The 20,522-nt window shown below is 47.4% G+C and overlaps 1 protein-coding gene across 3 annotated transcripts in view; it reads right to left on the bottom strand.

The window, feature by feature from the left end:
• The window catches only part of frem1b (Fras1 related extracellular matrix 1b), a 36,360-nt gene extending 16,088 nt beyond the window's left edge, over window positions 1-20,272 (bottom strand). Inside the window, exons 1-21 of one of the 3 annotated variants that reach the window (XM_084355184.1) lie at window positions 20,156-20,272; window positions 15,055-15,424; window positions 14,883-14,977; window positions 14,527-14,789; window positions 13,505-13,704; window positions 12,651-12,974; window positions 12,433-12,541; window positions 12,197-12,328; window positions 8,072-8,416; window positions 7,448-7,590; window positions 7,164-7,360; window positions 6,926-7,016; window positions 6,454-6,621; window positions 6,081-6,289; window positions 5,148-5,241; window positions 4,799-5,051; window positions 4,449-4,643; window positions 1,657-1,845; window positions 1,305-1,501; window positions 982-1,207; window positions 138-282 (exon numbers count right to left, since the gene is read on the bottom strand). In XM_084355184.1, the coding sequence (XP_084211310.1) occupies window positions 138-282; window positions 982-1,207; window positions 1,305-1,501; window positions 1,657-1,845; window positions 4,449-4,643; window positions 4,799-5,051; window positions 5,148-5,241; window positions 6,081-6,289; window positions 6,454-6,621; window positions 6,926-7,016; window positions 7,164-7,360; window positions 7,448-7,590; window positions 8,072-8,416; window positions 12,197-12,328; window positions 12,433-12,541; window positions 12,651-12,974; window positions 13,505-13,704; window positions 14,527-14,789; window positions 14,883-14,977; window positions 15,055-15,270 (3,791 nt within the window). In that variant the 5' untranslated portion in view covers window positions 15,271-15,424; window positions 20,156-20,272. Of the gene's footprint in view, window positions 1-137; window positions 283-981; window positions 1,208-1,304; window positions 1,502-1,656; window positions 1,846-4,448; window positions 4,644-4,798; window positions 5,052-5,147; window positions 5,242-6,080; window positions 6,290-6,453; window positions 6,622-6,925; window positions 7,017-7,163; window positions 7,361-7,447; window positions 7,591-8,071; window positions 8,417-12,196; window positions 12,329-12,432; window positions 12,542-12,650; window positions 12,975-13,504; window positions 13,705-14,526; window positions 14,790-14,882; window positions 14,978-15,054; window positions 15,527-16,108; window positions 16,214-20,155 lie in introns of those variants that run through there. The other 2 variants (XM_084355186.1, XM_084355185.1) reach the window with 2 other exon arrangements.
• Window positions 20,273-20,522: the final 250 nt, after the last annotated feature.

The raw sequence follows: 20,522 nt of genomic DNA, 5'->3' as shown, positions 1-20,522 counted from the left end.
AAAAACTCCTAAAACCTCAAACAGCCGCGTTTCCAGAAAAATCATATGAAAAAGCATTAAGCACTCATCTGTGTGTGTGTGTGCAGTGTGTGTGTCTGTGTGTGTGTCTGTGTGTGTGTGTGTCTGTGTGTGTGTACTTGAGCAGTCGTGGCCTCTCGTCGTTGACCGGCAGCACGGTGACCTGAGCCGTCCCCTCGACTGTGTGGACGCCATCTGTCAGCCGCAGAGCCACGGCGTCCTTCAGGGTTTCTGTGTCATCGTGCATGTACACGATCTTCATCCCTGCAGAGGGAGGCGGGGGGGAGGAAGACGGGGGAGGAGGGATGAAGAGCAGAGCCAGGGAGAAGGAGAGCAGGTGAAAGGGAGGGCAGGGTGGAGGAAGAGGAGGAGGAAGATGTATATATCAGTAATAAACGCAGTGACTCTGTTTACCTTCACTTTGTTGTTTTTAATTCATTTATTTGTTTGAAAAATTATGAATATAGAAAAGAAAAAGACATAAACACCAAAACATAACGTACATAATATAACGACAGACGTGTGGATATAATCCTGTTAATATTATACTAATATCTTAGGGATAGTATTGGTACTACAGCTCCCATCATGCTTTGGGTGACGCTAACACAAAGAAGAAGAAGAAGAAGAAGAGACTGTTTCAATCATTGAACTAATAACCACAATATCACCAGACTCCATTAACCATCTGGTCTTAAGAGTCTTAAGAGTTGCTGAGTTAGAAGAAACTTTATAAACTTCGTGTCTTCATTATTTGTTCCTTCTTGTAAATTCAGTAAATGTTCTACATGAACTTCTTTCTGTCTTTGTGTAAAAACATGGCGTCTGTTTGTCCCAGCGACGGACGGGTTTGTTTCATACAGATCTGAGAAGTGACATCAGATCACAGTTCACTTCACAGAACTTTAGGACGTGTTTCGGCCCGGTACCAGTGACGCAGCGACCTGTGTGTTTCTCTCTCACCTTGTCGGAGCTCCTGCAGGGTGAAGGAGGTGACGGGGAGGCTCCTCTGCAGGAGGTCTGCTCCCATCTCCTTGTAGCGACTCATCTCGGTGCCGTAGATGCCGTTGATGAGGCGGCCGTGAGCCGGCGGCTGCACCACCGTGAAGGTCAGGACGTCCAGCGGGGCGTCCAGGTCGAAGCCGTTCAGTATGGACGGAGTCAGCTCCCTCATCCCGCCCTCCTTCACCTGCAGGAGGCGGAGACCAGGGAGAACTTCACGACTACGTCAGCAACAGGAAACTCAACTGCTGCTCCAGATCTTCATCATTCAAAGGTGAACCTACCGTGAAGTTGGCGAGCAGCAGTGACGGCAACTCGTCATTGGTTGGATTGATGATGATGTAGACGGGGATGGGGGCGGAGCGATGCAGCCCATCACTCACACTGATGGAGAGCTGGTCGACTGTAGGCTCCACCCCTTTGCTCTCTGACTGGACGTAGTTGATGAAACCGGAGGTCAGGTGGACGAGACTGAAGGATTCTGGGAACACAAGAACACCAGGGTCACATCAGGTCACACACACGCACGCACGCACGCACGCACGCACGCACGCACACACACACACACACACACACACACACACACACACACACACACACACACACACACACACACACACACACACACACACTGACCGACTTGGACTCCGGCGTTGCTCTTCTCGGAGCCAGGCGGCGGCAGCGTGTTCTCCAGGAAGCCGTGCAGAGGAGGAGTCTCCAGGTGAAAGGTCAGCTGGTCGGGGGGGCTGTCGGGGTCCGAGGCCCCCAGGAGCCCCCCACACAGACAGGCTGAGGAGCCCTCGTCCACCACCAGCATGGACTCACCTGGACAGAGACACAACGACAGAGACATGAAGGAAACGAACCACTGCCGACTGGAATCACAGGAGAAGAGTCTGGGAGTGACGCTGCAGGCGAACGCTAAACTTTACAGAAGCAGCAGAGACACACGACCCAGACCGGCAACCCAGAACCACAGCGTGCTGGTGGTCCAGGTGGATCGTCCCAATCTGAGCAGCAGCTGACCAGGAGAACACCCGGTACAGGCCAGTCTGCCTGCCATCCATCCATCCATCCATCCATCCACCCATCCATCCATCCATCCATCCATCCACCCACCCAATCATCCTCTTGTCAGCTGCTAATGAATCCATCACACCCGTCCTCCGTCTCGCTGCTGTTAATTAACAAACACAATCACCTCTGGACCTGGATCCATACCGCCATAATCCATGTTTCTGTGTGTGTGTCTATACATTGTGTGAATGTGTGTGAGCATTAATGACGGACAGTCCTGGATCTGGCTGATAAACTGCCGTCCCTCTAAAACAAGAAACAAGGTAAAGCCGGATTCCTCGTGTTTCTCGCCGCGCTAATGCTCTTACTCTGCGTCTTTATTCACTGATAATTAATTAGACCACGAAACACCACGTTTACCCGCCTGACGCCCCCACCTCCACCCGAGACGCTGCACTGGCTGGCGGTGCTGGTGTTGAATGAATGGGGAGATATGCTGGCAGGATTAGAGAGTTATCCCGCCGCTGGTAGCGCCGCGGTAATCCGGCTAGCGAGGCGGCTAGTACACGTCGCCTATTGTCAGCGAGGGGATGCGCCTCTCTCTGCTTTTGTTCGGTAAAGACGTTCATTGTCCGCTGTCCACTGTCTCCTGGGAACACACACACACACACACACACACACACACACACACACACACACACACACACACACACACAGACACACACACAGGACTGATAATCTCACCCAGCTGTGTGTGTTTGTGTGTCTGTGTACATGTAATACGAGCAGACAATAGGAAGATTTCACTTAAACTTGTCAGTGCCAACCTCGTTAGCCTGGCCGACACGCTGACAACACACACACACACACACACACACACACACAGCAGTTACAAACTAAAAAAACACAACTGTCATTACTTTTGTCTGCGATTGAACACAGTTAACTTTAATATTAAATATTATTGTCCTGGGAATTAATGTGTAGTTTTGTTTCAGGAAGTTTCTATAAATCTGATCAGAAGAATCATGAAAACAGATCGAAGTGTGTCGTAGATGTTTGTATCTGGTGTGTTAACTTCCCTTCAGGGTCCTGATACGGCAGAACGTTTGTTAAGTGAATAAAGTTTTGTGAAAGCATCAGATTTCTCGTCTCGTCTCGTAGAAACCCAGAGTCCAAAGTTCTGCTTCGTTCTCCTGCCGTGTTTCCAACGATCACGATGCTTCTCAGTCAGCAACGATCTGCTGTGAAGTTGAGGCTCGGCTGTATTTATATCAGGTGAACACAAGTGAACCGGCCTCATCTTATCTGAACCGGACTCATCTTAACTGAACCGGCCTCATCTTAACTGAACCGGACTCATCTTAACTGAACCGGCCTCATCTTATCTGAACCGGACTCATCTTAACTGATATATCAGAACAGCTCAGCAGAATGTTTCAGGAAATAAATGTTTTTAGATCTGAGGAACAAAACATACATTTTTTGCAGCGTGCCAACATGTCAGGGAAATGTCTCTGTTTCTCTATCTCACACACACACACACACACACACACACACACACACACACACACACACACACACACCCAGTCATCCCAGTGTGAGTCCCAGTGGTCACTGGTCTCCATTGATAACCACAGAGCTCCTCCAATCCCTCTTCTTGGCTCCGACTCCAGCGAGAACTAAAACCCTCCCCAGGAGAGAGTGTGTGTGTGTGTGTGTGTGTGAGTGTGTGTGTGTGTGTGTGTGTGTGTGTGAGTGTGCATGTGTGTACATGTTGTATATGTTACCCCCCCCACACCCCTCCCAGTGCAGAGTGTGTGTTGGACTGATAGGTGACAGTGTGTTGTCGGGTCAGAGCTGCTCCGCTGCATTAAGAGGATTGCCAGCAGTGAGTACACAACACACACACACGCACACGCACACACACACTCACACACACACACGCACACACACACACACACACACACACACACACACACAGTATTTATCTGTTGGATTCTTATTGAGACATTTGTGAAATGTGGCTCCGTTCAAAATCTAATAGATTTTTTCCTCAAAGACAAATTGATGTTTTTTAAAACTTGTCTCCACATTAACAGAGAAAAATGTCCAAAAATATGAAAATGTCTTTCAGGACCTTTTGATGCCACACTGAGTCATTTAATGTGTTTCTCAAGGTCACACTGTCTGAAGAACAAATGATGGGAAACCAGGAGGAACAATACGACCGATAATTATTATTTTATGACTTTTTATCAGGACTTTCTGGCAATTTATATCAATAAATCCTGATAATATAATTAATAAAGTCAACATGGACCTGCACGAGCAAGAAAGGTGTTTTCTGAGAGTCACAAGAAAGAGACGCGCTGACAACCCGCCGGCTCGGAGGCATGAACGCGTCTTACCCAGAGTGACGGCGGGGACTTTGTTGTTGACAGGAAGAACGGTGACGTTCAGGTCGTAAACAGGAAGTGTGCCGTGCAGAGGTACGGGTGGGGGCGGGGCGTCTCCGTGACAACAGCCGTCCGTCCCTCCAGCCTCGCCGTCAGAGATGATGAGTGTGACGGTGTCGAACACCGGCTCAGGTCCGATCTCTCCTCCTGAAATTCAAAAATTGATTTTAACACAGTGATATTAATATTAATTGCTTGTTTGAGTATGAAACAGTGTGAAAAGGACCTGGACTGTGATCAGGGAGCAAAAACACATTTTTCCCACGGGCCTTGAACACATCATCTCCCATGATGCCTCTCACCTGTGTGGACGTAGTAGACGTGTCCCTGCAGCAGGTCCTGCTGGGAGAACTTGTCCACGGTCAGTCCGGCTCTCTGCAGCTCCCCTCGGCCCGGACTCCGGGCCAGCATGTAGGTCAGTCTGGAATCGTCGCTGTCTCGGTCCGTGGCCGACAGGTAGTCCACCGTCACCTGGACCCGCCCCCCCTCATCGCAGCTCAGCTCCCCCCGCAGACCTCCACCCAGCTGGGGAGGCTCATCGTTCATGGGCAGGACCTGAGGATGACATTGATATGGATATGATATATTGATCGCGCCCACCGACACCGAGATCCAAAAAGTGTCGACTGATGACGTCAGCAGGAAACTCACCTGAACCAGCAGCACGACGTCCGCAGAGTTCTGACCGTCCGTCACCTTCAGGTCCACCTTGTCTTCACTCGTCTCAGAGTCGTCGTGGATGAACCTGAAACACATCACACACATCGTCTCCCAGAACAACAAGTTTAAGGAACGCAAAAACTCTGCGACTTCGACCGCGAGTTAATGACCCGATCGACTCAGGCTGACCGACGCTTCCTGTTGGATTCATGAGCTGCGTCTTCGTTGTTTAACGTCTTCTTCCTCTTCATCATCTAAATCTTCTTCGTCTCAGTCTTTGTCCTCTTCCACGCCTTCTTGTCTTCTTCTTCATCATCCAAGTCTTCATCTTTTTCTTCATTGTCTTCGTCTTTTTCTTCCTTGTCATCCTTCTCTTCGTCATCTAAACCTTCTTCTTCATTCTGTTTTTGTCCTCTTCGTCTCGATGGTCTTCTTTGTCTTCTTTTGCCTCTTTTTCTTCTTCCTCTTCATGAACTACTGCTTCTTTGTCTTCATCTTCTTCATCTTCCTCCTCTTCTTGTTGATCCATTGGGAATCACTGAGATCACAGTGAAATGCTGCAGTTTTAAATTCTTATATGCTGCCGGGCCTCTTTCTCTTCAGGTCCAGTTTGATGTAACCCGGTGATGTGGAGGAGAAACACATTTTCACCGTCTTCATATTTTATCATCTGCCTTCAGAAATCAGAATCAGCTCCACAGTGTGAACACAGTTTGGCTAAACTTCAGTCGTATGTAAACAAACATTAAAAGAAGAACATTTCCCATAATGCAACGTGATTACTCTGAACCCTGTCATCAGAAACAATGATACATATATATAAAGACGTCCAGACAACGATGTCATTGCACTGAAGAATAATAAATAATTAATTGTCGATGGATGTTAATAACTCGTCATCGTCGTCGTCCCGCTGTGTCTCACCTGAGGCGGAGTCCTCTCAGGTCCTGCAGGCTGAATCCGTCTCCCTGCTGCAGCGTCCGGCCCTGCAGCTCCAGCCGGCCGTGGCGAGGCGTCCTCTGAACCTCCACCTTCAGCGTCTCCTCCCGACTGTCCCGGTCCCGAACCAGGAGGTGCTCCTCCGTCACAAAGGCCCCTCCACCCTCCTCCACCCGCAGCAGGTTGGTGAAGGCCTGGCAGCCACACAGAGGATCAGTCAACACAATTATGGAGATTTAAATGTAAAAATAAAAACCTTCAGAAAAAAACAGACTGATTTTCTATATTGTCCAACCACATTCACACACTCATGGTTCAAATCAACAATCATCTTATCAGTCTCTGTTTGACCTCTGACCTCTGGTGCCTGGTCGTCCACGGGGGTGACGGTGATGTTGAAGAAGACGCCGGAGACGGAGCCGCCGTGCTGGTCGCTGACGGAGAAGACGAACTGGAGGAAGAGCGGCTCCGGGCCGATGTCCTCCACAGGAGGCATGAAGGCCACCTTCATGTGGTTCACTGCATGCTGCCACAGGACAGGACGCAGTCACTGAGTATATCTACTTCAAGCTAACACGGGAAAAAATCCTCAAACTTCCAAAAAACAAAAATCATTTCTGTCAATTGGACAAACTCTGACTGAAGATCCAGAACAACTTTTATCCGGGCCCTGGGTTGATATTTTCTGAAAATCATCGTTCTGTCGATATCACATTCATTTATAAAGTATAACACTGTTCATTAACACCTTCTCATGGTACTGTAGGAGTGAACACAGCTCAACCTGCATGTTTGAGGATAGTTCAAATGTGTTAGTTTGTGTCTCCAACCTGTGTGAAGGACTTTAACACCGGCACCATGTGGTCTTTCTTCATGGCGCTGGCGGTGTCGGTGTAGAACAGACGACCTGCATCCATCAGCCTGAGAGTTACAACAATAAAAATGAGGTTCAGTTTCATCTCAGTGTTTCTTCTGCACAGCACAGGAAGCTTCATTTTCTAGCTTTTGATCGAGGCATGTTAGCTGCTGCTTCCAGTTCTTGAACACATCCTGGATCAGTTTCCTTACCCAGGATGCATCGGGCTGAAGCAGGGCGTCGTGATGACGTAGGTCAGGTCTGTGTCCGGATGCTCTCTGTCAGTGAAGTGGAGGTGAGACTGAGTGACGTAAACCGTCTCCGTCTCCTTCACCGTCAGAGAGCGAACGCTGCCCGAGACTTCCAGCGGCAGCTGGTCCTTCACCGGGAAAACATGGACGACCACCGTCTGGACCGCAGGGAGGAGGACACGGGTCAGACTGACTGTCGATGTTCAATCAAACACTTTCAGTCGTAATATTCAGTTTTGACTCACGTATGTCTGGGAGAGGTTTGGCGGCTGGTGGCTGTCGGACAGCGTGACGTCGAACGAGTCTTCAAACTGCTCCTCTCCTGAGTGCTGGTAGTAGATCTGACCCTGGATCAGGTCTCTCTGCAGGAAGCTGTCCACTGGAGCTCCTGTGAGAACACTTCGTCAACATTTACAACCCAGCAGCTCCAACATGAGATAAAAAACAATACAGCATGTTTTGCTACGCCTGTGCAGCATTTAGCTTTTAGTTCAGTGGATTAATAATAATCTCATTTATAGTTTGACTGCAGATTTGCTGAGAAATGACCTGCAGAGATCAATATGTGAGAAATGATCTGATTATGTTTGAAAAATGAGGCTGAAAGAGAATCCTTAAATACTTAATACATTTAGACTTTTCTTTCACTGACAGGCGGGTTATTGAAATGTTTTGTATTGTAATTTATATTTTAAGAAAAACATTCCTTGAAATTTAGAAATATTAAATTAAAATAAAGGCGTGATATTTTCCAAAATTAGATTTTTAAGCTGCGAACAACTTGACCTCTAAAACATCCACTCCTCCTTCTAATCTTAAATAAAGATTCATGTTTCTCTGTTTTCAGTCTGAAGCCGCTCCACCCTCACCTGTCTCATGGGCGGAGCTCTTCCTGACCAGCTGCCCCGCCCGGGGGGTGGAGACTATCTGGTAGAGGATGTAGTCGTCGCTGGAGTCCAGGTCGGAGGCCAGCAGCATGTACTCCTCCAGCCTCACGGCGCCGCCCTCCTGCACCTCCACCGCCACGTTGTTGATGAGGAACGGCGGGGAGTCGTCCTTCGGCAGGATGTTGACGGGGAACTTGTGGCGGATGCTGTGACGGCCGTCGCTGATGCGGAAGACGATGTGGTCGCGGGTGGTGTCGCTGTCGGAGTGATGGTAGACGACCACGCCCTCCCTCAGGTCCCGCACACGAAACATGAACGCCTTCCCCCCTGAGGAAACAGCAGGAGACCGTCTGATATAATAAATAACATCATATAATATATAATAAATAATATATAATCAAATATTATTTACATCTGCGGAGGAAATTTAAATCCAAACAGATTAAATCAGAGTTTAGACTTTTCACAAATGAACAGCTGGACAGTAAACCAGCGCTGACATAAAACACACGTTCAAATATTTAAGTGTTTTTAAGATTAATCTATATATTTATATCGGATTTTCTGTATTGTTGTGATATTGTTAAAGTACATTTATGTCATTTTTTGTCTACAGTCAACATATTTAAAGAAATGTTGGACAAATAAAACTGAAATGTAAATGATTAAAGTTGACAATTGTAAGTATATATATATACACATATATATGTATATGAATATATGTGTATATATATATTGGTTGTCATTTCTAGCTGCACAGTTGAATATTCGTACCACCTCTACATTATATTCCTCGCAGCTGATTGGTGCTTCACCCTCACTGCTCAGCATGAACTCGCCGTCGTCAGTATGAAGAGTTGGAGCGAACATGAGAAACTTCTCTGTCCTACATTAATAAAATGTAGGCCGTGTCCATCTGTCGGCTCTCTGCTGGCTGGCCTTCCTCACACTCTACATCATGCTAACACTAACAGCGGAGCGTCACATGACTGGCGGCCCACTGGCGGACATGTGTTGTTGTCAGAGGACGACTCAGTTTCCAGCCAAAGCTTCGCACTTTGATTCAATTACTGCCTCCAACACATGCACTGTTTTTTTCTCCCATTGTCACTTGGAAATAACAAGTTTCTCTTAGCGCCTGAAGGCACCGCGAGGCGCTGGCTGGGGTTCGTGCTGTGAACACCGGTGGGGTAAAACATGGCGTCCTTCCCGGTGGCCGCCCGGTTGCCAGGATGGGGGCTTCCTGTCTCCCTGCGCGTTGCCAGAGAGACAGAAGGGCAAGGTCAGCAGACAGATTGAGAGACGAACGGTCGCGAGCCCGAACCTCATTAGCAACTTTACCGAGGGAAACCGACTACTGGTCCAACTGATGGAAACAACTTGGTAATTGGGCCCAAAGGTGGCGTTGGGCAACAGGCCCATAAAGGAAAAGATGGGAGCGTGTGTGTGTGTGTGTGTGTGTGTGTGTGTGTGTGTGTGTGTGCAGCAGGACAGGCAGCCATCCATTTGGCTGAAGGCGTTGGACCGAGCCTGCAGTGACTGTCCCCACGCTGCAGCGCCGTCGCCCCCGAGTCGCAGCATGGAGGGTCGGCGTCGCTCCTCAGAGACGCGACTCCACCAGAGGATCCACTCACAGGCCCGGTACAGTACATGTGTGCAGAACAGAGCCAAACTTTAGTCAGCTTTGTTCCCACTTAACAAGAGCGGCAGATAAACACGGTCCAAACCGAGGCGATGAAATGATGCAGGAGCAGGTGCTGCGGTCCAACACGGAGGAGCTGCTGGTGGAAACCTGCCCAGTGGGACAAAAGTTTCAGCAACCGTCCAACTACTGTTCAGCTGGAGGAGGTTTATCAGGACGGGATGTTACATGGTCGACGAGGACGGAGTGAGACACAGGACATAACAAAGAGACGAGAGGAGAAAAAGGAGAAAGATTCAAACCAGAGAGAAGAACTCGTTTCAAACATCGATGATTTAAAACAGACGAGTTTCTGATCCGACATGTGGAGGAAGAAGAGCTCGACCTGATAAAGAAGTGATAATACTGTGATAATAAACGTTAAAACACTTTATTATGTTCAGATTTTCCATCTCACTCACTGCATCAGTTCGTGTTCAGTTAATGTGGATAAATTAAATAAGTGATGAGTGTTTTATTACAGGAGACAGAATAATAACTAATTAATTTCTCTCATGTTTAATACTTGAATAATAAACACACAATGTTTCTGTGGAAGTTCCTGTTTTTTAACTTTATATGTAATAACTGAATAAACACATGAGGTGTTTGTACGAGTCTTCATTTATTTAATAACATTAATACCTAATAATAATTACCTAAAGTCACTGTTTACAGCATAATTAAGAAGCAAAAGTAAAGTCATAATTCTCTGCCGTCAGCTCGTTAATGTGAATATTTTCTGGTTTCTGTCCTCGTCTGAACATCTTCAGGTTGTGGACAAAAAAAAGACATTTGAGGACGAAACACTGATTAAAACAGCTGATTGATTAATCGAGACAATAATCTACAGATTTATTGACAATGAAAATATGAATTTCTACTCTTTTCCTGTTAAACTCCTGATAATGAAGAAGGAACAGGAGAAAGTTCAGGTCAGAAGATACGTTTGTTTCATCAAAGTGTTCACGGTACGTCAGCTGACACAAATTAAATATTCACAATTCGTTTTCAATTAATTATATTAGTCTCTATGGTAACCAGAGCCCCTCGCTCACTGATCAATGAATCAATAAATACAAACGCTGGTGGTTTCTTCCTGTGGAGCTCACGTGAACACTGTTCTGTTCAGTAAGTTTTAATATCAGCTCACACAAACGAGCTGAACTGAGTCCGAGGATCAGCTGTGAACACACCTCGTCCTCTCCCTGCCAGCCTCCCTCCGTCTCTCCGTGTCTAAAGCAGCCATGAAAGGTTAACTCCCCGTCTGAACCCCTCGGGCCGCCTGCACTCCTGTCACCTCCCCCTCCTCCTCCTCCTCCTCCTAGCTGGTAGCATTAAAACCTGTTTGGGGACAGTGCATCTGCTCCCTGTGCACGACGGCATGAAATGGCATAAGTCCCTCCAATCTGCTCGGTCCCGCTCCCCGTCAGAGACAAAGAGGCCGTCTCCCGGCGCGCTGGGCTGGAAGGGACAGACGTGGACGGAGAGGGAGGCAGCGGCAGCCTCCGCGCTGCCACGGCCCCTGGCGAAGTGGCCACGGCCCCATTTTACACCTGATTAGAAAACACATGCAGGGCCACTAGACATATGCTTCCCCAGCCACACCACGGTCCCTGGCGGACGGGCAACACATGGAGGAAAAAAGGCGGAAAAGGCCAGACGACGTTCTCTGGGAATTCCCAGGGCAGTGTGTCGAATACCAGCACGGGATTAAAGCAGCGAGGGACGAGCACAGACGACCCGTTTGAGGCCAAACTGGGTTTGTTGCTTACAGTGACGGGACTCCATCCATGTGAATAAATGTTCGTGTTGCAGCTCTCCATCTTCCAGCTGCACCCAGTTTGTGTGCTCCATCCAGTCAGGAGCGTGCCGAGGCGACGGCAGCGCGAGCGCACAAAGAGTCTGATCGGATCAGACTGTCGCCCAAAACACTGGAGTCACATTACGCTCATCTCCAGACTGCACCACAGCAGCTTTGCAGCACCCAACGCCTGAGAGTGTTTCTGGGAGCCGGGCCTCCCTGAACCCAACAGAACCACAACTTCATAACTTTATTCACTGATTTTGGAGAAACTGGATCATATTCTGTTGATACAATATTTTCCTGCTTCAGCTCTCAGTGAGTTTACGGGTTTCCTGATGAACAGATAGCTTCACTTGTTGCTAAAGTAATGCTAACTGTTGCTTACTGTTGCTGCCATTAGCCAGTTAGCTCAGTTAGCTAAGCAGATAGTGGTTCTGTAAGCTGACTCTGCCCAGACGGTATGACTCACTTACAACCAGCAGTGGAAGACTTCTCAGCTAATAGGAGCTAGCTACACGGCTAACTGAACTTGCGTCAGCTACAGTTAGCAGTAGTTAGCGGTTACTGTAGCAACAAGTGAAGCTACCTGTCGAACAGGAAACTAACCCTTTAACCTCACCTCTGACACTGAGGCGTCCATGCAGAGGTCCGTCCACAGCCACCAGGTAGACGGCATCGATGTTGTCACTGTCCACTATCTGCAGCTCCTCCCACGTGATCGGTCGGGACTGACCCTCCAACAGGTCCAAACCTGACGCACCGGAGAGGGAAACCACTCTGAGGTTAGTTGGACGGGAACACGTCCTTTTTTAACGGGTAAACATGTCAGTTGGCGGTGAGATCATCTTCACGTACCCATGTTCCAGGAGACTCTGGGTGCGTTTGTTTCAGCGGCTCTGATGGAGATGTGGACCATGATGGGCGGGCTGGTCGTGTAGGAACCGTCTATAGCCTGAAACTCCATCTGAGATCAACAGGATATTAAAATATGTGTTCGGTTTTCAAATCCTTAACTTGAGATATTGATTTTATTTGTCTGTATCCTTTCTCATAATTATCATGATCTTCAGTACCTCGTAGTTCCTGCGATGTGATTGGCTGCTGTTGGGTGGCTGGTACGCCACCTTCATCTCGTGGAGGTCCAGCCAGGTGAAGGACGTGACGGGCTTGGTGTGGTCGTCCAGGTGGGTGATGTAGCCCGCGGCGGGCGGGGCGGTCACGTTGAACACCAGCCTCTCCTGCGGCGTCTCGTGGTCCTTGGCGTCCAGGGTGGCGGTGGTGAGGGGGGTGAGGATGAACTGGTCCACCTCCAGGATGAAGGAGGCCATGAAGGCAGCCTGGGGAGGCTGGTTCTGCATCGCACCGTGGATCAGAACCGGCAACCACACCGACTCTGCCTGAGGGCGGGAAAGAGAAGGTAGAAGATGTTTCTGAGTCTCGACAACTTCCTTCGTCTCTTTTTTACCCAGTTTGTTTAAATCTGTCTCGTCTGCAACACACGTATGTTTCCACACAACATACAGCAGATAGAAATCAACACATACAGACACATGTTCACTGTCACTGCGCTGCTGAGGAGTTAAAAGACAATCAGACGTGTGAGAAATGTCAGATCGTTGTAATAAAGACACATTTAAGGATCCTGAGGTCTTGTTTTAACGTCCTGCTCCACATCCTTCACATCCTCAGAGCTGAGAACAGGACATGAAAGTGTGATGTCACCTTCGCTCTGCCAATTAACCGCTTCACGTCTCAGATGCTGGAAACTTTCCACATCCGACTTGGATCTGAAGCTGCAGTTAATCCACTCTGTTCAATTAAAGCACTGTGATGAGCATCACCACACGTTCTTCTCTAAGAGCTGTGTATCTTCAGCACATTGTGTCCAACACTGCAGCAGAAACATATCAAAATCAGTTGCCCGTACCTCCAGCAGCGCCCTGGTGGCCTGCTCCCTCAGCTCCACCCTGATGGGGACGTAGTCGATCTCTGGTGACGGCGGGCTGAGGTGCTGGTACTTCAGACCGGAGCTCAGGAAGTCCTGGCAGCCGGTTTTTAGGAAACGAACCTCCGTGGCGTCATGAAGACACGGTTTGTTCCCCGGACAGAGCGCCGCCGTCTCCCTGCCTGAGGACGACAAGCAGACGAGGACGAGGAAACGTCAAGAGTTCATTTTGATAGTCAGCTGAAGTTGACATGAATACATTTATTGTGATATATCATGTTTGTGTTGTTGTAAGATGGACGCCGCGTCTTCTTCTGCAAACAGGTACAGATAAAGAAATGTGATCTGAGCGACGAACAAACAAACAGCAGAGACGTAACAGCAAATATACAAAACACCAGTTTACACAAAATATATCATTTTTAAATTCTCTATTCTTAATGTAAATTTTATTTGTATTTATTTGTCTATTATTGTTACTTTTGCTTTTATTTTATATCACATATATCTAAATTTAATTTTAAGTAAAGTTTTCAATTTTTTCCATTTTCTATTTGATTTCATTTAAAAAATGTTATATATTAAATTTTTTTTAAATTTCCTTTTGTTATCATTTGAGCATATTTTAATGTTTCTATCTCTAGTTGTGTTGTTTTACTGTAAAACCACATTTAGAAAAAATGCAAATAGTTAAAGTTTATTATTATTATTATTATTAAAATCATTTTATGTTTTACTGCAGAGAAACTCTTATAAAAGTAAATTAATGTTTATGTATATTTTTCAAAAATCAAGTTTGTACAAACTGAAATAAATTAAAATAAATTAAGCTGAAGGTCCCATTTAAAAAAAATAAAATTAAAAAAATAAACTTTTCCGATTATAAAAATAATTGATTTCATTTTGTCAGGAGATCATTTTATTTTAGATGTACATCCGTCAGCCAATCAGACGTCAGTATTGTTTGAAAGACATTAGACGACTCGTACTGTATCTGGACGTACCCTTCCTCTGCGTGGCGTCCTCCTCCTTCACCAGCTGACCCAGAGCGGGGACGCTGGTGTCGGTGGTCATCAGTCTGACGGTGCAGACCAGGTCGGCTCTGGTCCGGATGTTCAGGACGGAGCTGTCGATGGCGTTGGATAAACCGTAGAACTGAGGGACCACCAGCGGGGCGCTGCCCAGCTCCACCACACCGGACACGCTCGAGTCCACCACCCGCACCGGCACAACCACCGTCTCCACCAGCGTGTCCGAGGACGTGAACCTCCACACAGAGACAGCGTGTTAAAGGACAACGCCAACATGTCATTGTGGTGACTGAGCTGCTAATGCTAACACGTCTCTGTTGCTAACTGACCTGTAGACTCTGAGCATCACCGAGTCCTCGTCCAGCTGAGGGCTGCCGTTGTGGACGTACTTCACCTCGTCCTCCAGGAAGCTGCAGTCAAACACCTGCACAACAAAACACCAGTAACACCTCTGTACCGGTCCACCTGTACCGGGGACAGTGTCTACAGGTGCGTCCTCACCTGTGGAGTCAGCCTCCCGACTCTCTGAGTGACCGGTTCGTTCATCACCACCTCCACCTTACAGTCTGCAGTCAGATCCACGCTGATCTTCAGCTGCGTCTCTGTGATGAACGCTGACCTGCCTCTGACGACCTCGACCCCCGAGTTCACCACAACCAGACTCCCTCTGCAGACGGACGCCACCGCCAGCAGCAACAACACGCCAACAGCAGCCATCTTGGATCTTCTTGTTTCACAGGATCAGGTGGAAGGTTTTAATCTGAAGAGAAGTTGTGAGCACAGCTGATGGAGGATGAAGGCCTCACTGTTGTTGTCTTCTGTCGGATTTCCATTCAGTCTGCCTCCACCCACATCACTGTGCAGCTACACCCTGCAGAGAGCCACGAGAGCGACCACATGACATTTACAACTTGTACTGACATTCACAGAAATATTCTCGATTAGAAGTTTCTTTATTAGCGAGCGTGGTGTCAAAAAAACAGTTTCCCCTTTTTGAATAACGATAACAGACTAGCGCCCCCTGCTGGTATGGAGACTTATTTCCTGTCACGCCGGCACAGAACGTACGAGACAGTTGGCCGCCTGCTGACGTCTTTGTGGTGTGTTCAAGGGCAGCTTATTGGCCGACACACAGGCGATATGAGGCGATGTGACAGTCGTCCTTCGTCGCCACTAGTTCACTGATGTCAGTTGTGTGTCAGCTCGTCACTTATTTCATTAGGTTACATCTTTTTTTATGGTGTAAGCTCATCGACAAAATGGCGAGTGCAGAGCCTCTGTGACAGCAGGAGTGCTGTTTGGAAATACTTTGCCAGACATGCTCTCATGGAAGCAACAGTGCAGATCAGTGCTAATACAACAAACATGATACTGAAGGACCGACACACCAACGTCACTGTTAAAACAACGAGGCTAATCCAACGTTCGACTCCAGAGTCTCACCAGTTTTTACAAATATGGTCTGATGCAGTAAAAAGCTCATGAACCCAGCTGTTAACCTGACCCTTGACCTCTTCACCAAACGTCTTCCTGAATCTGACGTTGAGGTACTTACATCACAGGATCCTGAGCTGCTCCAAACCTCCTCCAGCGTCACCATCCGCCCTTAAAAACTGCTAAAAGTGATCAGCTGCTCGGCTCTTAATCCCTCCGACTGTCCTGAGCAAACACCAAAACTCCTCTAAACCCTCCAAACCCTTAAAAACAACTCCCAGCATGCAGCTGGCCGCCCCGGCCTTCTTCCCCCGCTGCTCCACACGCCCAGCCGGAAAACGCTTTCACCCTCCATTTCACTTCAGACTAAAGCCCACTGCAGGAAACAAGGGGTTAATCTGCGTGACCCCGCAGAGGTGCTGGAAATGGCATGGGACGGGTGGAGCGGGGGAGGGCGGGGGAGGACGGGGGAGGGTGTTTTCAGGATCAAAGCAGGGCACCAACTGGAGCCGGCGTGTCACTTCCCATCCGACCAGACGAGCGTCGGTTCGTTAGTTTGAGGTTTCAGCTGATGTGAGTTTAACCCGGCGGTGACGCTCGGCTGCAGCTCTGGGAACAGGCCGTACATGGTGCTGAGCAGCAGTGAGGTCATCAGAGACGCTTCTGGAGACTTTGTTTATAAAAGATTGTTACATAATTTAAATTCCTGCAGTCTCACAGGTGGCTTGAACACATCAGCAGGGTTGAACCAGGAGGCCTGTTACGTGTTGCTCAACCCTTTCTGTGACCTCAGCAGCACCTCGTACGTTACTCCATGCCCCGACCCGTGGCGTCGGTCCGATGCCTTCAGAAACTCCCTCCGCCTAAATCTTTATGACGCTGGAGAAGCAGGAGGTGTCTGAAACACTTGACATCACACTCACTTCATTTTGTGATCGTCCCGCTGTGTGGAGGTGAGAAGTAAACCACAGTTTGAACTTCTGTCAGCTCGTTTTTCAACCCTGACACGACTAAAATACTTCTGTCACTTTTAATTCAAGGATTTTATCGTCTCGTGCATCAAAATCACCGAACTAAATATAATACTGCAATCAAAATCTGAAAACTAGAATGGTCCTCAGTAGAGTGCATACCTCCGTCCAGGCCCAATGCATTCATAGATACCAGCCACCGAAAAATAAATACACCAGATTTGTTTTCTTAATATCCTTTAGTGTTCTGGATCCGTCTCTTTATCTGGATCCACACCAAAAGTTAATGAGGTCTATTCTGGACTGAGACTCGTCCTCCGTCCAAGTTCGCTGGAGATCCGTTCAGACTTTGAGGCATTCGTATCCTCTGGGGAAAATAAACGTACAGAAAAGGAGAATTTAAGTTTAAGTTCGACTGTGAGTGAAAGCTTCATCGGATCCTGAACGTAGCCTCGAACAAAATACTCTCACCAAATCTGAACTGTCGGTGACGAAGAGTCTTTAATCCGATCTGACGCTCAACAATAAACTCATCTGTCAGAAAATGGTGGCAAAACGTAGCAATTCTTGTTCGAGAGCTTGTCGTCAACAGTCAGAAAGATAAAACTGTAACAACGTTCAGGAAAATACGTTTTTGAAACGCAAAATACTAGCGAGCAGTTAGCTGACGTCACACACACAAAGCTCGTCCACTCACTCGTCCGTCTTTACAGGCCCACTTTAGTTACAAACTATTCCAACTAACTTTACAACTTGTACATTGATCAGTTTATAGTTTAGTGTAGTTAAAGTGATGTGATGGCGATGTCGTCTGTGAACATCTGTGAAGATTATCCTGCAGAACCAAACGTGTACGTATCATAAACGTATCACAGAGATTATTTTCTGCAGTAATCCAAAATCTAATTGAAAATCTCCCATCGGCTTTTTGTCGAGCAAACAAAGGGTGATGCTGGATCAGTGGTCTCTATGTTTTAAATCCACCTGTCAGTATCAGCTCAGCTCGCTTTGAACCCGACCCAGACGAAACCGAATGAAGTACCAGGTACCAGGAACTACCCCCAACTTTTGCCAAGGGAACACCAAAAAAACAAAAAATTAAAAGTCGAGTCGAGCTGAACCATGCAGGGAAAATGAGGCATTAGTCTTGTTCTAGTTTTACATTAACTGTTCATTTTAAGTCTAGTTTGTTCAACACCTTCTTTAAGTTGTTTATGACAGTAAGTACGTTAAAGCCTCGCTGTTAGGACACGAACACCAGAGAGCATTTAACAGAGAAATGCCTCCAGTCCTGCTTCTCTGTAAGAGGAATGTATTTTACCTGCACAGCCGGTTGGATCGGTGCGTCGTCTCTGCAGAAACGTTGGACGGGACGGATCCAAACAGCAGGACTGAGGCTGAGGCAGGACGTCTGTTAAATGATCCAGCAGCTGCTGCGATGGCTGGAAGTGAGTCACTGCTGCTGGATGGGAATGCAGCTCTGAGGAGAACTGACACGGTTCTGAATGAAACACGATAATTAACTACAGATCTGACCACAGTCAGACCCACACGGGCCTTTGAACAGCGAGGCCGACACTGTGTGCACTCAGGCTGCTGAACGGTCCCAAACATACTGAGTGTTTATTGTTTCCTTCAGATTTCCATGTTTAAACAGTGAAGTGAACAAAACTAAAACTCTCCTGTAAAACAGAATAAAGTGCTCATACAACTACAAATACCACTCTGCTACAGATGCTACTGAAGCTACTGAGCTAGCTGTGCCACTACTTTACTGACTTCTACTTAACTAACAACAATTAACAGATATTTTTTCTTCTTCTTCTTCTGCTGTTGAGCTGCTTTTACAAACTGTGTTAGCAAAACAACATCTTAAACATCTTTTTTGTAAAATTATTTCTATTGGAGGAACAAACTTATATTAGTTTGCTAAACTTGTTACATTAAGTTAACGAGCTCATACTTACGTTTGTCTGTTTGTACGTGAGTTCGTACGTTAGTTTATCGTGAGTTGACTTGTTGCCTCCTGAGTTTATGTTCTGTAAGTTTAAACCCAGAAGTGTTTTTAAAACTGTTTGTGTTGTCGGTCTGGGCTGATGTTGGTTGGCCAATCTTGCTGACAGTGTCAATCTCTCAAGTTTAAGCTAACGTGCTGTTTCTTTCTGTTCTTTTCTTTCCGTTCATTCTTGAGTTTATTGGTTTAAACGGCGAGTTTATCTATTTGTACCAGAGTTTACGTGTTCGTACCTTCAGTTCAGTACGAGTTTATCTTTCCATACGTGAGTTTAACTGTCGGTACCTGAACTCTGCACTGGAAACCCGGTTATGTCATTTGTTAAATTGTTTAAGGCTCGTCATCGTGTGAGTTTATCCGTCCGTACATTGGGTTTATCTGTCCGTACGTTGGGTTTATCCGTCCGTACGTTGGGTTTATCCGTCCGTACGTTGGGTTTATCTGTCCGTACGTTGGGTTTATCCGTCCGTACGTTGGGTTTATCTGTCCGTACATGAGTTTATCTGTCCGTACGTTGGGTTTATCCGTCCGTACGTTGGGTTTATCTGTCCGTACATGAGTTTATCTGTCCGTACGTTGGGTTTATCCGTCCGTACGTGGAGTTTATCCGTCCGTACGTTGGGTTTATCCGTCCGTACGTTGGGTTTATCTGTCCGTACATGAGTTTATCTGTCCGTACGTTGGGTTTATCCGTCCGTACGTGGAGTTTATCTGTCCGTACGTTGGGTTTATCCGTCCGTACGTGGAGTTTATCCGTCCGTACGTTGGGTTTATCCGTCCGTACGTTGGGTTTATCCGTCCGTACGTTGGGTTTATCTGTCCGTACACAGATGCAGGTCTGCAGCAGCTTGTTGCAGCAGGTTTCTTCTGCAGCTCTGCAGAAACTAAACACACTGCAGAGAAAGTTTCCACTGAACTCCTGCAGCTTTAATCACATCCTCAGCCTGTAAAACCTGAAGGGACACACTTCCATCAGTGTGTGTGTGTGTGTGTGTCTGTGTGTGTGAGTGTTTACGAGTGTGTGAGTGTTTTTAGATTAGAAAGAAGCCAAATGACAGAAGAGCGAGAGAGTAAAAGTCAGGAAATCCCCTGGTTCTGCTCTGATCCGGGTTTCTTCTCTGTGTTTCGAGGCCTGTTGGAGGTGTGTGTGTGTGTGTGTGTGTGTGTGTCGGTTGGCACCTACCTCCAGTTGTTGGAGCTTCTTCTGTTCGCCTCCGTCTTCTTCACTTTCTGCACACGCTCAGAGGAAGAGGAATGCTGTCACACACACACATTCACACACACACACACACTCACACACACACACACACACACACTTCACACTCACTGTTTGCCACCACCACCTCCCCCGTTGCTCCACAGCTCTCCGTCACCCTGAGACGTCTGGCATCCAACAACAGGAGGCAGAGAGAAGGAGGTAAACTGTGAGATAGGGAGAACAAAGGGCGAGCGAGTTTCCTCCACTGGTTGAGTCTGTCCTAAAGCCAAAACCAGAGAGAGAGAGGGGCGAGCGAGGGAGAGAGAGCAGACAGGAAATGTGCTGTGAGGTT

Source organism: Pagrus pagrus, assembly GCF_965226575.1.
Source record: "Pagrus pagrus genome assembly, chromosome: 6".
Taxonomy (NCBI): Eukaryota; Metazoa; Chordata; class Actinopteri; order Spariformes; family Sparidae; genus Pagrus; species Pagrus pagrus.
Note: the sequence above shows the minus strand (reverse complement) of the source record. Positions and strands in the feature narration are given on the sequence as shown.